General features: G+C 40.5%; 1 protein-coding gene across 4 annotated transcripts in view; it reads right to left on the bottom strand.

Annotated features, from left to right (window-relative positions):
• Positions 1 to 15,250, bottom strand: part of LOC108713838 (synaptotagmin-7) — a 237,563-nt gene extending 222,313 nt beyond the window's left edge. Inside the window, exon 1 of one of the 4 annotated variants that reach the window (XM_041589935.1) lies at positions 14,883 to 15,250. In XM_041589935.1, coding sequence (XP_041445869.1) covers positions 14,883 to 14,916 — 34 coding nt within the window. In that variant the 5' untranslated portion in view covers positions 14,917 to 15,250. The remainder of the gene's footprint in view (positions 1 to 14,882) is intronic. The other 3 variants (XM_041589936.1, XM_041589937.1, XM_018257499.2) reach the window with 3 other exon arrangements.
• Positions 15,251 to 16,069: the final 819 nt, after the last annotated feature.

The raw sequence follows: 16,069 nt of genomic DNA, 5'->3' as shown, positions 1-16,069 counted from the left end.
GTGACTAAAATAATATTAATGAAACAGATTCACCAGCAGCTCCTGTGATTTCGGATGTAGCTTAATGCTGACGTCTGAATCCCAGAGAACACAAGCACATCGAACACTAAAAATATAACATAACAAGTCTAACAGAGAGTGCCACCAACACCTGTGCTAAATATGGAGGGGCAGAGGGGGGGGGTGGCAGAATAGCTGTGCAATATGGAGAGAAGTAGAGAAAGGAATGCAGCACCACTTTATCATAAAGAAGAAAAGAAAACAAGAAAAGGCCTTGGTTGGAAGGAGAAATATGAGGTGAGGGGAAGAATTAAAGAAAAAAAGAGCAATTTGATATGTTTGAATGAAGTATATAAATGATATATATTCAAAGCTTTAAAACAAGTAAGGCATAAATACTGTCATATAAAGATGATTTCAGCCATAAATTTACTCCAGACAAATACAAATAGATCTCAAAACAACCCGGAATGTTTATCCTGCTACATCCAATGAGTGTCCTCGATCTAGAGATAATGTTGTCTGATAACGTTATCCATACTGGAGGACAACCCAAACAACCTTGAATCTGTTCAACATCTTTCAACTTCTCACTTTGTTCTCTCTGGTGGTTCTCTTCCAACCGGTCTTCCTAGGGCCCCATTATGATCCAATCATTGGCCTTGTGGCCAAAAGGTCAGATCATTACAATCTGACACAGCACAGCACATTATTGGCTAAATTGGGTAAAAAGAAGCTTCTTTGGTGACCTTGGCTTTGGATTTTACAGCGTATTCCCAGCTTACATTTAGAATTGAATGTTCATCTAATAAGGACTATAATTCCTAGTATCCCATGAACACCTGACCCCAAAATATTGCACCTACATAACTGTAAGATATACATTTATCACCAGTGTTCAGAGAGTACCTGATGTTGGATACAGAATAGCAGGTGTGTGTGTGTTAGCTACTGAGAGCTGTAGTTCAGCGAGTGAGTGGGAGATCACTGTTCCCAGAATTTAAAGTTATGGTACTCTATAAATAAAGCTCTTGATATTTACCACATGGTGGTCCAATAGAATGTTTCATCGGACCTATTCTGATGGGAAGGAAAGAATAAATGTGTAAGTGAGAATCTGTGCCAAAGCGCAAAAGAGAAAATGAAAAGGTGGACGAAAGAGGTCAGACAATGGATTGTGACAATCATTAAAGGGGAACTCTGGCTTCAAAACCAAAATTTGGCCACATAATACAGAAACCCCTAATATACCCATCACAGTTACCTGTTTCTTCCAAAAGTATGAATAAATGACATTTCTATGCTGAAATCCAGCTGTTTAACAGTTCTTCTCTTTCTGCATCATTTGAAATCCTGGCAGGGAAGGAGGGACTAAACACTGATGTTACAAATTGTAACAACTTCTCCACAGCTTACAGACAACATGCAGGAACTACATAACCCACAATGCATTGCACTGGGATGTTCCTTGCCTTGTTGAAATCACATGTGCAGGGAATTGTGGGGTTTGGAGGATGCAGGCTGAGGACAGCTTTCTGTTGATACAAAGTAACAGTAGTCAGCCAGCTCAGCAAAGTAGTCAGACAGATCAGCAAGAGAGCAGGGGGCTAGGCTTAGGGAACTGTCAGAAACCATTAAATATCATGAAAAGTCTGCATATTTTTTAAATTATGGATATTGCTAAGTTGCTTGAAATTATGTTTGCTTTTCATAAAGCTTAAGTTATGTTTTTGTGGAGTTCCCCTTTAAGATAGGCCATGTAATACAGGTATGGGACCTGTTATCCAGAATGCTGGGTTTTTCCAGATAAAGGGTCTTTCCATAATTTGTATCTCTGTTGTATCTCTATAAGTCTACTAGAAAATCATGTAAACCCAATAGGCTGGTTTTGCTTCCGATAAGGATTAATTACAGTATATCTTAGTTTGGATCAAGTACAAGCTACTGTTTTTTTATTACAGAGAAAAAGGAAGTACCAGTATGGGACCTGTTATCCAGAATGCTTGAGACCTGGGGTTTTCTGGATAACAGATTTTTCCATAATTTGAATCTTTAGACCTTAAGTCTATTAGAAAATCATGTAAACATTAAATAAACCCAATAGGCCTTTACTGCTTCCAATACGGATTCATTTTAGTTAGAAGTACAAGGCACTGTTTTATTATTACAGAGAAAAAAGAAATACCAGTATGGAACCTCTTATCCACAATGCTTGGTATCTGGGGTTTTCCAGATAAGGGAATCTTTCCATAATTTGGATCTCCATATTTTAGGTCTGCTAAAAAATCATTTCAACATTAATTAAACCCAATAGGATTGTTTTGGCTCCAATAAGGATTAATTATGACTTAGTTAGGATCAAGTAAACGCTACTGTTTTATTACTTCAAGGGGCAATGGCCTTCCCATAAGCTTTCTGGATAACGTTTTTTTTTTAGATGCACCATGAGATTAACCATTCTGATGCAGCGAGCATGTGCCCAGCAGCACTGAATCATGGGAAAACGGAGGTCTATGTCACTGACGCAATGTCATTGTGCCTGAATTTCACTACTTGGCAAGCAAGTCCCAGGGAGCCTAAATGTAATTGGCAAAAGAGACAAGGAGAAAATGAAGTGCAGCAGTAACACAGAGAACAGATCAGAGTCAGCAAGAAAGGAAAGAAGGGAAGGAGATTATAGAGTGACACAGAGAAGAGAAGGAGCAGCACAGAGATAATCAGAGTCGGCCAACTAGATGAAAACTGACAGATAGGAGTTAAAGGCCACTGACTTTAAGCACACAACGCAGATTGGGATCTTGGGGTCCCTTTATAAGCAACTGTGAAGCTAAAGGAAATGTATTGGGGGCTGCAGAAAAAATGTTCTTTTTTAAAGGCTCATTCCTAATAATAATTTTGTTGCTGTGAATTAAAGGCCAACTGTGACTGACTGACGATGAGACCATTTATTAAAGGGCAGCTGGTTAAAACAAAATATTAACAGACGAGCTGATTTTCTGTCTCCCCACCACATTATAGGATAAAAATCTTAACTGAAACTTTTTTTTAATAGGAAAGAACCAAAGGTAACTTAAGGGACTAAGTAAACATCATGATAAACACTGAACCCTAACTGGGTATATTTAGTTACACGGACTAATATTTAAAGGGAAAGTAAAGTCTAAAATAGAATAAGGCTAGAAATGTTGTATTTTGTATACTAAACATAAACATGAAGTTACTGCACCACAAGCCTAATCAAACAAATGATTTATGCTTTCAAAGTTGGCCACAGGGGGTCACCATCTTGTAACTTCGTTAACCAAGACTACGCACATGCTCAGTGTGGTCTGGGCTGCTTAGGGATCGTCATAAATGATCAAAACAGGGAAACAAACAAAGCTGATTGAGTTCTGCATGGTTGGGAAGTAAGGCGGTGGCTCCCCTGCTGTTCATAAGTATGATTGTTTCCCTGCAGAGCAGTTAGGGACCGTCTGACAATTCCTATCAACAGCAGTAAATGAAGGAAGAATTTCACTGCATACAGTCAGGTTTTTCATAAAAATGTGCAAATTTTTTAATTAAAGTATATTGGAGATAGGGTTCTTTTTCATTAAAGAAAGTACAAATGGAATTTTATTTTTTTGCCTTTACATGCCCTTTAAAAGGTCTTAGACTCTGCATTGAGCAACTTTCCATTTAAACCCTGACAGAAGATTGCATAAACTTGCTTTTCTGGATCCTGTCCACATGATGCGACCTAAATGGCAGATACGTCTTTTATCGACACTCTGCTATGATCAGCAGAATAAATAGATCTTATATTCTCCCTGTGAGATAATGAGCCCTGTATAAACAACCCCCTCCCATCAACTATTTGTAGGAGGTTTATCTGTGCACCAGTCATATAATAAACCTTCTCTTCCTTCCACAATTGCTCTCAGGAAGCCCTATTCATTGAGCTCATGTTAAACAAGGAGGTAATATCTAAGCCTCTGCAAGCTACAGCATTATACCAATAATAAAAACAATGGATACTAGAGCATCACATCAGGGAAAGAAAAAGCTAGCTTGTAAGTGCAAGAGAAACAAAGACAAGGCAGATGGGAAATGTGAAGGCTAAACAGAAAAATTTGAGAAAATTAAATACAAAAAAGCAGATAGAAAAGAATGTGGAGGAAAGAGGCGCAAGTGGAATAATACACAATACACATAACAGATCCTGACATAATGATTCAGAGAAACCAGACCATATATCATACTAAACACACCGGCTGCTCTGTTCAAGACTGTTATGTTAATCGAACAGGAAAACACCATTATTTTTAATGGGAATGATATCCTTGTTCCGTTCGGTACATTTGATGCTGTTGATGTTGATAAAGAGAGTGGATGAACAATAGCCAGAGAAGTGCTACAGACACAGCAGCCTATTTTATAGCTTCAAGAGAATATGTACCGGTTTTACCCAGTGGCTCCAGTTCAATACAATGATCTGAGCGCTCCCCCTCTTCTCTCAATAATTGCCACCCTCCAATTAAACAAAAGCCCTTGCACTGGCTACACCTATATAATGGATTTAGTTAGCTATCTTGTACCAGCTGAATCCCTCGGGCATCCTTCTGCCATGAACAGTATAGCTTTTTCCCATTGAAATGAAGTCAGTCTGCATCATTTGCGCCAGATGCTGCATAAACAGTGATGACAGGACCAGAAATATATGAGAGATATTTGGGTAGATCAAACAACAGGTGATAGGGCAAAAGAGAAATCTGGAACAATCCCTGACCCACTTTGCTACTGTAAGTTTTAAAGGAGAAGGACAGCTACCAAGGCAGTTTATTGCCAATAGATTAGCCACAACAGTGCAAGCTAGAATGCCATTTTTATTCTTTAGAATGTTTTTCCATGAAACAGCTCTAGACCCTGTCTCTGTTTGTTTACGATAGCCGCTGCCATATTAGCTTACTATGACATCACTTCCTGGCTGAGTCTCTCCTTGCTCGCTCACACCTCTGGGCTCAGATTACAGCAAGGAGGGGAGGAGGGAGGGGAGAGGAGCAAACTGAGCATGCTCAAGCCCTAGCCCTGGAGGTTTAAGCTGAAAACAGGAAGTCTGATACAGAAGCCCATGAGTACACAATAGAAGGAAAGAAATGCAGAGGACTCAGAGCAGCATTACTTTGAGGGTTTATTGGCGTATTTATATAGACCTTTCTCATAAAGCTTACTTAATTTTAGCCTTTCCTTCTCCTTTATATAATATATAATAATAATATTATTAATAATATTCACCCCTCTTACTCAATTCGAAATTCATGGGCAATTGCTTCCAAGTAGCAATCTGAACAATCGTCCTTGCACATATGTGACCAAATCATCTGCACAATCATCTGGTGTCTGTATAACTCAGACTCCTTTAGAAAAGAGGGGGAAAGAAATGGATATGTCTGCTCATACACGGTACAAGCATAGTACTTAGGGTTCATATTTAAAGGCTTCCGTACTTAACTCTCACCTAATAGCTTTCCAAACTGCTCATTCATATACAGATTATAGATACTTGGCCATCTAGATACATAACTTCATTAACCTGAAATAGTTACAGGTATGGGATCCGTTATCTGAAAAACAGAAATCTCCAAATTATGGGATAGCTGACTCCCGTAGACTCCCATGTATCCAAAAATGATTTCTCTTTTCTCTGTGTTAATAAAACAGGACCTTGTACTTGATCCTAACTTTATTGAAAACAAAATTAGCCTATTGGGTTTATTTAATGTTTAAATGATTTTATAGTCGAATAAAGATCCATTATCCGGAGAATGCCAGGTCCTATACCTGTATAGTGATCTTTAGGGTGAATTTAAGATGCAGTTTATGGTCAACCAGAACACAGCAAGGCCTAAAATGACTGTCTATTAAAGGATCCTCCATTTATTTACCCTCCACTACTGTAGAATGGCTAAGTGAACAAAGGGCAGAGCATCATGGGAAGAAAGGGTTGACATATGAACCAAGCAGATGCCCTGTCATAACCGATCAGCCTCTACTATAGACTGACTGTCCCTTTAAGACCTGGCACTTGACAGATACACCTGACTGACAGAGGATGTCAAGAAGCGGAATAAAACTGCAATAATCAAGTTGGCATGAAACAGCAGGAAAAAATGCTACTTTCCAGATTAATACATTTACATGATGACACAAAATGACACAAAGTGTGTGTCAGCGGCTGACAGGTGTCACAACCGGTGGCCTCAGCCCGGTGCTTTTCTCTTTAAGTGACATTCTCTATTGTGCCGCACGTAGAACTTATAGAGGGAACAGAGGGATACATCAAATAATGAGGTAATAAATGAGCCTCTTCTCCGTGCCTTTATTTCATTTTCTCTCCATCCACTGTTCCTTTACCCTCCCCCATATACTGCAATTTATTATCCAGTCGCTTGTTCTTGTCAGGAATTCTCGGAGGTATTTGAAGCAAATGATGGTTTTCTCTAATGGGATTGTCCAACCTCTGGGCCCTCTAGTTGCTGCTGAACTACAGCTCCCAGAATCCTCTGTGAGGCACTATTGATTACAGGTGAGGTCACACGGGGCGTTTTTACTCCAGTGCATGATAATGTGCGTATTTCAGAATGTCACATGCATTATGGGTTTTTCTTGTTCCCCACAATTCCGCTCGGAAGAATTTTATTAAACGGATTACGAAACGTAATTATGTAACCAGCAAACAACGCAAATATGTATATTCGCAATTCATCTTGCGAGGGTTTGGCCGCCATATTGAAAATAAACTCTTATTTCAGCGAAGTGTATTTCCAAATCTTTGGATCCCATAGAGCTCATTAATATGGTGTTTCCTTGGTGTATTGGCATTTTCCTTGGTGTTTTGGCGATTTCCTTGGTGTATTGGCGTTTCTGCTGAAAAACGCAAATATTTTAATTGTGAGGTGGATGTTGGCTGGCAATCACCCCGTGGGAATGGCGATTTGCCATCATTTTAGGGCTTCATTTTGTGCGTATTTACGCTTGAATACAAGGTTTTAAAAACCCAACGCAAATACACCCGTGTGACCTCGCCCTAAGCTTTGGCTGTTTGGGAATTCTGGAAATTGTAATTCAACAATAGCCACAATTACGTTCTGTACATTTTTGCTCTTTTGCTAGACCTCTTTTACATAGTTACATAGTTAAATTGGGTTGAAAAAAGACAAAGTCCATCAAGTTCAACCCCTCCAAATGAAAACCAAATGAGTGGCCTCTTTCTTACTCTTGTCTCCTGCCAACACTTCTACTGTTCCATTGTTCTGTCTGGATTCCCGTCTGTTCTTCCTTTGCCTATTTACAATAACTGCCTCTCTTTGTTCTCTCCCATCTCTGCCCTTAGGCCCCATGTGACACAGACTGTTCTCCTACATTTTCTTCATTGTCTGAGACTGGATGAGGAAGAGTATGATATTGTTGTAGCAACAAAGTCCAGAAGCAACTAACAAAACAAGATGCAATTTGCAAACAACAGTATTTTAATACACAGGAGCGATTAATAACCTGTAAGGAACTCCTTCTGGATTTATATTATCCATATATTTTACAATAGGGGGTACATAATTCCCTATATAATCTATTCTAAGGAATGACATCAGTCATAATCAGTGCTTAGTGATGTCAAGTGGGACATAACCCATTAAAACCTGTTTAGTATAAGAAATTATGCTTCACCAACCTGCGTTATTCTCTCACTGAATGTAAGTGTGCTAACAGGCACTGACTGGAACCTTTCTCTCTCCTCATGCTACTAGCTTTTCTCTCTTCTACCCTTGCCATTTGCTTCTCTACTCTTGCTACTGACTTTTGTCTCCTCTACTTTTGCCACTGGTTTCTCTTTTTACTCCTGCTAATGGCTTCTCTCTTTTCTATTCTTCTTCTATGTCTACTCTTAATACTGACTTCTCTCACCTTTGCTATTGGCTCCTCTACTCTTGCTACTGGGTTTTCTCTCCTCTCCTCTTGCCACTAGTTTCTTTCTTTACTCTTAGGACCGGATTTAGTCTGCCAGCCCCCCCGAGGCTGGCATCATCCACCACCTGCCCACCCCTGCGCTCCTGCCTCCCTCAGGATCATGCGCACACAGGGGGCTGGGATGCGCAGCCAGGTATCCTGCCCCCCAGGATCATGTGCAAGCACGATTAGTTGCAGAGGGGTCAGGAAGCGCAGAGAGTTCCCACATTCGGCTGGGCGGCTTTTCTCTTCTCTGCTCTAGCCACTCTATTTTCTTTCATCTGGTCTAGCTACGGGCTTCTTTCTCTTCTACTTTTGCCATTGTTTTTGTCTCCACTAAACATGCCACTGGTTATTCTGCTTCTTCTCACTAGTTTATCTCTCTGCTTTTTCTACTGCCCACTTTATCCTTTACTGACTGCTCAGTACTCCTAATTACTTGCTATAGGTTTCCATCCTCTGAGCATTCCATTGACTTCTCTCCCTATCTCCTAATCGTGTCACTGGTTGCCTTCTGTCTCCTCTACTCTTACCACTATCTTCTGTCTCCTCTACTCTTGCCACTGACTTCTGTCTCCTCTACTCTTGCCACTGGATTCTGTCTCCTCTACTGTTACCACTGGCTTCTGTCTCCTCTACTCTTGCTACTGGCTTCTGTCTCCTCTACTCTTGCCACTGGATTCTGTCTCCTCTACTCTTGCCACTGGATTCTGTCTCCTCTACTGTTACCACTGGCTTCTGTCTCCTCTACTCTTGCTACTGGCTTCTGTCTCCTCTACTCTTACCAATGCCTTATGTCTCCTCTACTCTTGCCAATGGCTTGTGTCTCCTCTACTCTTGCTACTGGCTTCTGTCTCCCATACTCTTGCCACTGGCTTCTGTCTCCTCTACTCTTACCACTGCCTTTTGTCTCCTCTACTCTTGCCACTGCCTTCTGTCTCCTCTTCTCTTGCCACTGGCTTCTGTCTCCTATACTCTTACCACTGGCTTCTGTCTCCTCTACTCTTGCCACTGGTTTCTGTCTCCTCTAGTGTTGCCACTGGTTTTTCCCTCTTCTTCTATTACTACTGGCTTCTCTCTCCCCCACTTCTTACTCTCACTGCCAGGCTTGCTCTGCTGCTGCAGGATCTGGGTTAGGTATCTTGGGACCTTGCTCTCTCTCTCTCTATGACGCCCTTTATACATTCATATTATCTCCTCTTGGATTTTGTAGATATATTTAGAGAGCAGAACTCTTTAGAGATCATCAGTTCTGGGACTGAAATTCTCTGAAAGTGCACTGGATGGAAGACACACAGACTTCCTCCATGCGTCAGCTAAAATGCTACAATAAACAGAGTAGACCACAAGGAATATCTGAAAGCTCAGATAATATCTTGCCAATTGCCCTTAAACCTGTTCCTGACTGCTTCCCTTCAGTCTGGTCAGCTCTTTATGATGCCGTTGTTGGAGCACAGAAGGATGTACCATGTGTGAATTGGGGAGGGGTGATAAATAAAGTATTTATGGGTGATTTATAGCTGATATTCACCCTCTTTTTCATTGAATTAATCTCCACATAATAATAAAAATAATTAGCATTGTTTGTTATTTATCATCTACACATCTTCTATGGTGGATCTATTGATGACATAACTGTCAATGATCTATGTTCCTTTCTATCATCTATCTTTATTAAAGTGGACCCGTCACCCAGACATAAAAATCTGTATAATAAAAGTCCTTTTTAAATTAAATATGAAATCCAATTTCTTTTTTTTATTAAAGCATTCATAGCTGTTGTAAACTCACTTTAAAATATCAGCTGTCAATCAAATATTGCCTACCCCACCTCTATGCCTAGGCATAGAGGCGGGGCAAGCAATTACTTTCACTTTCCATTCAGCACTTCCTAGATATCACTGCTCTCCCTACATTCCCCCAGCTCTCTTAATGATTTAATTGTGTAACCAGTGCATGGGGATGGACATTGAGCCCCTGTCCCCTGGTGCACAAACAAGATTCTGAGATGATACAAGGCTTGCCTTAATAACAGTGTCCACAAAATGGCTCCTTCCTGGTTGCTATAATTATGAATTCCCAGACTGATGGAAACATTATTCAAATAATTTATACAGTGTAATTAAAGTTAATTTTGCTTGACTAACATGATAAAATAGGATTTGGAATAATTTTGTTTGGGTGACGGGTCCCCTTTAATGGCCAATCTATGTATAATCTATCTGTCTGACTGTCTGTGAACACAATCCAGCCCTCTTTCTTTAGCCATCTCTCATGAACCTCTATCTATATCAACGCTCTATCTATCCATCTGTCTCTCTCTGTGATTTTCTGTGTATTTATCTATGCATGATCTAATTCTCATCTATCTCTCTACCATGCTCTCTCTCTCTCTCTCTCTCTCTCTCTCTCTCTCTCTCTTTCTCTCTCTCTCTTTCCCTTTCTCTCCCTCTCTTTCACTATATATATATATATATATATATATATATATATATATATATATATATATATATATATATATATATATATATATATATATATATATATTAACTATCCATCTATTAATCAAAGATCCATTAGCCTCTATAAACTCATTACCTTTAGTCTATTCTATCTCTCACTCTATCTTTCTAAATATAAATCTGCACTCTAACCATCTATTAAAGAATTATTTGATCATTATCTCACCTATTTATCTATTAACAAAACCCACTTTTTTTATCATTTCTGGGTGGGGGGTGATTCACAGCCCTGTTACATCTATAACACCACACAATGATAATTAGGACCCTGTTTTTCCAATTACAAGTGCAATTTACACAGTGAAAGTGAGAATAACCAACGTAAAAGGAGCAGGGGGGTAGTTAATAGGGGTCGAGTGATTGCTATGATGGGATTCATATTAGTATAAGGAAGGAGGGGTGGATTAAGGACTGTTGTTCTGGATCGCAGGAGATGTAAACCCTACTGGGTATCTGTATCGATCAGCCTGCAATTTGCCAATCACTACACAGCGGGTCACTTTTTCCCACAGTTGATTTAGTCCTACGGCGAGCGCCACTTATTCGGCCACTCATGATGAAGTGTGAGTGGGTGGCTATGCTCCTTTAAGCACTGTTTATTTTCAGCCAGTGGGTGTGTGCACGGCAGCTCTCTGCACGGAAGGAATTCTCTGTTCAAACACAGAATGTGAGCAAACTCACAAAGCCACAGGACGTCTCCGTCATATACCTCAGGGAACTTCAACCTGTAGCTCTCAAGCTGTTGCTGAATTATGCCTCCCAGCATGCTTTTGGTTGCCGACGGAGGATGAGTTTTAGTTCAGCCAAAACGAAGCAGCCCCAGGTTGAAATACTTTAGTTTATTTGTTTTTGCTGAGTGCACGTGTTCTAGGGCCGGGGGGGGAGCACCGAAATAAAATACAGGTATAGGACCCGTTATCTAGAAACCCGTTATCCAGAGAGCTCCTATTATGGAAAGGTCATTTTTCATAGACTCCATTTTATCAAAATAATTAAAATTTTTAAAAATGATTTCCTTTTTCTCTTTAATAATAAAACAGTACCTTAATTATAAGTATATAATTAATCTGGAAGCAAAACCAGCCATTGGGTTTATTTAATGTTTACTTGATTTTCTAGTAGACTGAAGGTATGAAGATCCAAATTACAGAAATATCCATTATCTGAAAATCGCTGGTCCAGAGCATTCTGGATAACAGTTCCCACACCTGTAATACTTTTGTATTGCAAAGACACAAAGGTTTTCTAGCTCGAGCTGAACCTGTTCCTTGCCAGAGGGCTCATAATAACAAAACAGGGTGTCATTAAACCACAAACACAAAAGCGTCATACAGCTATTGTTGCTTAGCCCCTGCCTCAAGGGCTTTAAAAGGTCATTATTTTTAAGTATTCCATCTTAACTAGGTTAAAGGATAGGCAATATACTCTGGACTACATATCCCAGCATCCCCTGACTGGCGAGATCATTAGCCGTTTAATCATTTTGACCAATGCATTCTTGGTTAATTAAGGGCAAAGCTGGAACATGGAACGTTAATACTCTTGAGGCATGAAGTTCTGACATAGGGACAGTTAAATGGAGCCTTGTTAGTGCATGATCAGATTTACTAGCAGTTACAATAGTAAACAGGGAAATCTATTATAGAATGAGTTATAGGGAATGCTGTACAGACGGTAAAAGAAGACAATTCTGCCTTCCCATAATGTGCAACCCACCATTGTGAATACACCAGGAAGCATATTTGCAGGGTCTGCTCCATTATAGTAACACCAATGCATGTGTTCTAGTAGAAGAAGTCTAGTAGTCTAAGAAGACAATGATAAAGAAGAATACAGACACATAGAATAGAATACATTTTCACTTATATGAGAAAAACACAAGAAGAAAACTGGCTAGATGTGGGCTGGCAATGGCCGCCAACTCTCAATGCACATAGAGGGAGAAACCAAATTTTCACATGCCCTTATTTAAAGATGGTTGGTCAAGGGGGCTTAACATTCTAGAGCAGCCCTATTGGTCCAGACAACTGGGTGGCTAAATCAGGAAATATAAAATGCACATCTGACTGTCAACACTGCTATATTATACCAGACACCACTACTTTGTCAACAACAGCCTTCCGTAGGGGGTAATAAGAGTAGTGCAGGCACAGTATAAGAGGGAAAACTTCACCAGGAAGAGGCAATTTATGCAAACTGCATCCTAATCCTTCCAGCACAGGTATCCCACTATTACAGTGTCTGCACTGAGCTTGCTGTGCAGCATCATTAAACCAAATGCACCTTGAGAAGCCAAAGAAGTGTGGTCACAAGGTTGTTATTAGCATCCCCCAGCCAGCTCAGTTCTTAAATAAGATTCTGGGCAGTTGTTCTGATCTGCAAATCCCAATGTCCACTCCAAAAATATCTATGGCACGATGCCGACCAACAAATACTGCTGAACCAGAACTCCCTGCAACCCAAGGACAGCTGAAGGAAGTTCAACAGGACATCTGTTTGGGTTAATAGATGACAGTTCTGCAGAATAATTACAGAAGCTCCATGTTTTTCTCTACATTAATTAAGCAACATAGCTATGGCCATGCCTGCCCCATAAAACACTGTCTCTCTGTCTTTCTACGTTAATCACTGGCAAGTGCAGAAGTAATTAAGCAATTAATTTCCGTTTTAGCGGATGTTTGTAGAAGATGTAAGGACCTTAAATGATGCTCACTCTTATTGGTGCTTGGCTAACTGCTTCTGTACTACACAAGATGTTTTATTGATCTCTCTCTCTGTATATATGTATTTTTGCTTTCCAGGTATTACAATACATTCTTCCCCTTTAAAACATTATTTTCATTATTTGATGTGCTTATAAACTATGAAATTGCTCCTTATGGTCAATCAGCCTATAGTACCTGGTAAAATTCCTTTGTTAGTGCTATAACACTACTGATATTATTTTATCTATAGTTATATATTATGACACCACCGTTAGGAGTGGTGGCTAGACTCTTTATGTCCTCCTATTAGTCAGTATAGTAACCATATGACTGCCACAACAGGTGGTGTGATAGAGGCAGGTGACAGATAGAGAAAGGACATAAAGGTGAAAAATAGAGGAAAAAAGAAAGAAAGAAAGAAAGAAAGAAAGAAAGAAAGAAAGAAAGAAAGAAAGAAAGAGGGAAGGAAGAAAGAAAGAAAGAAAGAAAGAAAGAAAGAAAGAAAGAAAGAAAGAAAGAAAGAAAGAAAGAAAAACTTTGGCTTAAGTTGGCATGTTGACATGTTGAGATGGAGGCATGAGAAAACATACACAATGACAAATAAACCATCACTCATATCCTATTACAACAGAAAAGAAAAATTAACCGAGTCTCATACAGGGAAATCAAGGGGGAAAACAACAGGATAGTTTAAATGAGGATGAGACTAGGTAGGTACAGCAGTACAAGGAAGGAGCTTAGGAGCAGCTTGTATTAGGGAAATATGAACAAAAATGAGCATGGGTAACAATGATGTATAAGGTGCAAGAGGGCCAACAGGGTTAGCAGTGGTCAAGAGACAGATTAAATAGTGAGAAGGCAGAAGCCAACGGCAGGAATGGACACCTATCTATAGATATGGCCAGTAGTGTAAAGGATAATTATGTGACTGCCAGACAGTCAGTGATGAAGGGAAGAGAAGAGTGAAATATACTGCGCTGGGGTGTTATGTCACTAACGGAAGTTAAAGCAAAAAAGCAGGTTGGGTGAAAATAAAAGCTGCAGAGGAATGTTAATAGTGGCAGGTGGCAAGCACAAGGAGAAAGAGAGAATTTGAGAGGAATGATGGGCGGTGGAACCCAGAAGAAGCAGGGCAAAGGAAATATGAATGCACCGAGGAGCAAAGAAGGGTTACTCCTGTGACCCTAGGTCTCCCCCTATTGCTCCTAAAATACTAGTGAGTAGCCACTGTGCCTCGTAGCACAAATTCACCGGCCACTCTGGGACTGAGGCAGTTGCACCTGGGGGCTGAAGCAGCAGGTGTGGTCACAAGACTCTCCCTCAGCAAAGCAAAATATATCCTGTTTAGAGAACGGGGTTATATTAAGCCACTGAATGTTCTGCCTACTGACCTGTGTTACCCTGATGCAAGAACGCCTGTTTTTCACCCGGCCGGCACCCTTCTACATAACCACACACCTGTGGGGCAAATACTATGCAAAGCAGGTGCTTGTTCTGCATTTCAACTAGTGTCAAAGAAATGACTACTTCAGAAAGCCAAGGGCTGGTGCCAGGTATAGAGCTAGCAAATACATGCCAGGCAAGTAGCAATCTAGCTTCATCTTGTGGTGCCCAGTACAAGGATAAAGCTCTGTACCCAGCTGCAGGCAGAGACAGCAAAGACTCTTCTTACCTTTGGTGTTGGAAGCCTCTTGGTTAATGTGCATCTTCCTGACAGGCTCTGCTCCTCCGCTGATCCCTTTACTCTTGTCCCTTCACAATAATAAAAAACACACACACACAGAAGCCTGCAAGGTGGGTTGAGGTTGAGGGTGGGGAAGGGCTGAGCTGCCACTTGTTGGGGTCCTGTGTCCTTTTCTCCAGTGACAAGAACCCTTGAGAGGGAGGAGATGGTGAGGCTTCAGGTGGCTCCTGTGTGCAGCTCAGAGTGTCAATGAATGAGGATCTTTAGGCAGGAGCCTGCCCTTCTCCCTGTGTGTGTCTCTGCTTCCCTGTGCATTGCCTCTTTCACATCCCTGTGCTGCTGGCTACTGGCTGAAACTGAAACTGCACAGAAACTGAGATCATTGCAATTGCTATTCCCTGGCACCTGGACAACAGGCGGCCAACAATAGTACCATCTAATAGACTTGTCTAACTCTGACTGACACCCCTTTCAGCTCATTGTTATATAATGAGGCTGTTCTTCCCCCAGTACAAAGGGCAGGTAAAGCCTGTGAATACAGATCAGCTGTATGGCAGTTTTGTTCATGTCAATGGATGTGGTTCCCTTTGCTTAGCTGATCTTTCTTAAAAAAAAAGCACTTCCTAATTTGGTCCACTATCTTAAAAAAGGCAAAAATGCAGCCGGTCTATACGAAATATCTATCTCTAACAGGCTGAAAGGGAATATAATAGTGACACATTATGGATTTTGAGAACCATAAATGGCTGTTATATCTGTGCAGAACAACTTTACACCAGGCATGCTTCATTTAAATGTTATGGCTCAATAAAGGCAACCAGCCATGCTGCCATTATTTCATGTTGATTTGACCACAGGGGACACCGGGCCTTATTTACTAATAGGGTCAAAGTGCAAAAAGTCACGGCCATTTGCCGTGCAAAATTGTGTGTGCGCCACTAGGCACAGGCTATGATAAAACATAAACTGAATGGGTAGGTGTTTGTATTTTGCAGAAAATGTTAAATTTGCAATTACCTCTCATTTTTTTTATCTTGATGTAGCAACACACGACTTAGCCTATTTGATTGAGGGGGTTCAGGGACCGCTGACAGCCGCAAAGCAAATGATATTGCATTATGGGAAGAGGTTGATAGGAAGGGGAATCAAAAAACCTAAAAACATAAAGACTGGTT

The sequence above is a fragment of the Xenopus laevis genome, chromosome 4L (assembly GCF_017654675.1).
Source record: "Xenopus laevis strain J_2021 chromosome 4L, Xenopus_laevis_v10.1, whole genome shotgun sequence".
In the NCBI taxonomy this organism is placed as follows: domain Eukaryota; kingdom Metazoa; phylum Chordata; class Amphibia; order Anura; family Pipidae; genus Xenopus; species Xenopus laevis.
This window is presented reverse-complemented; position numbering and strand designations above follow the sequence as displayed.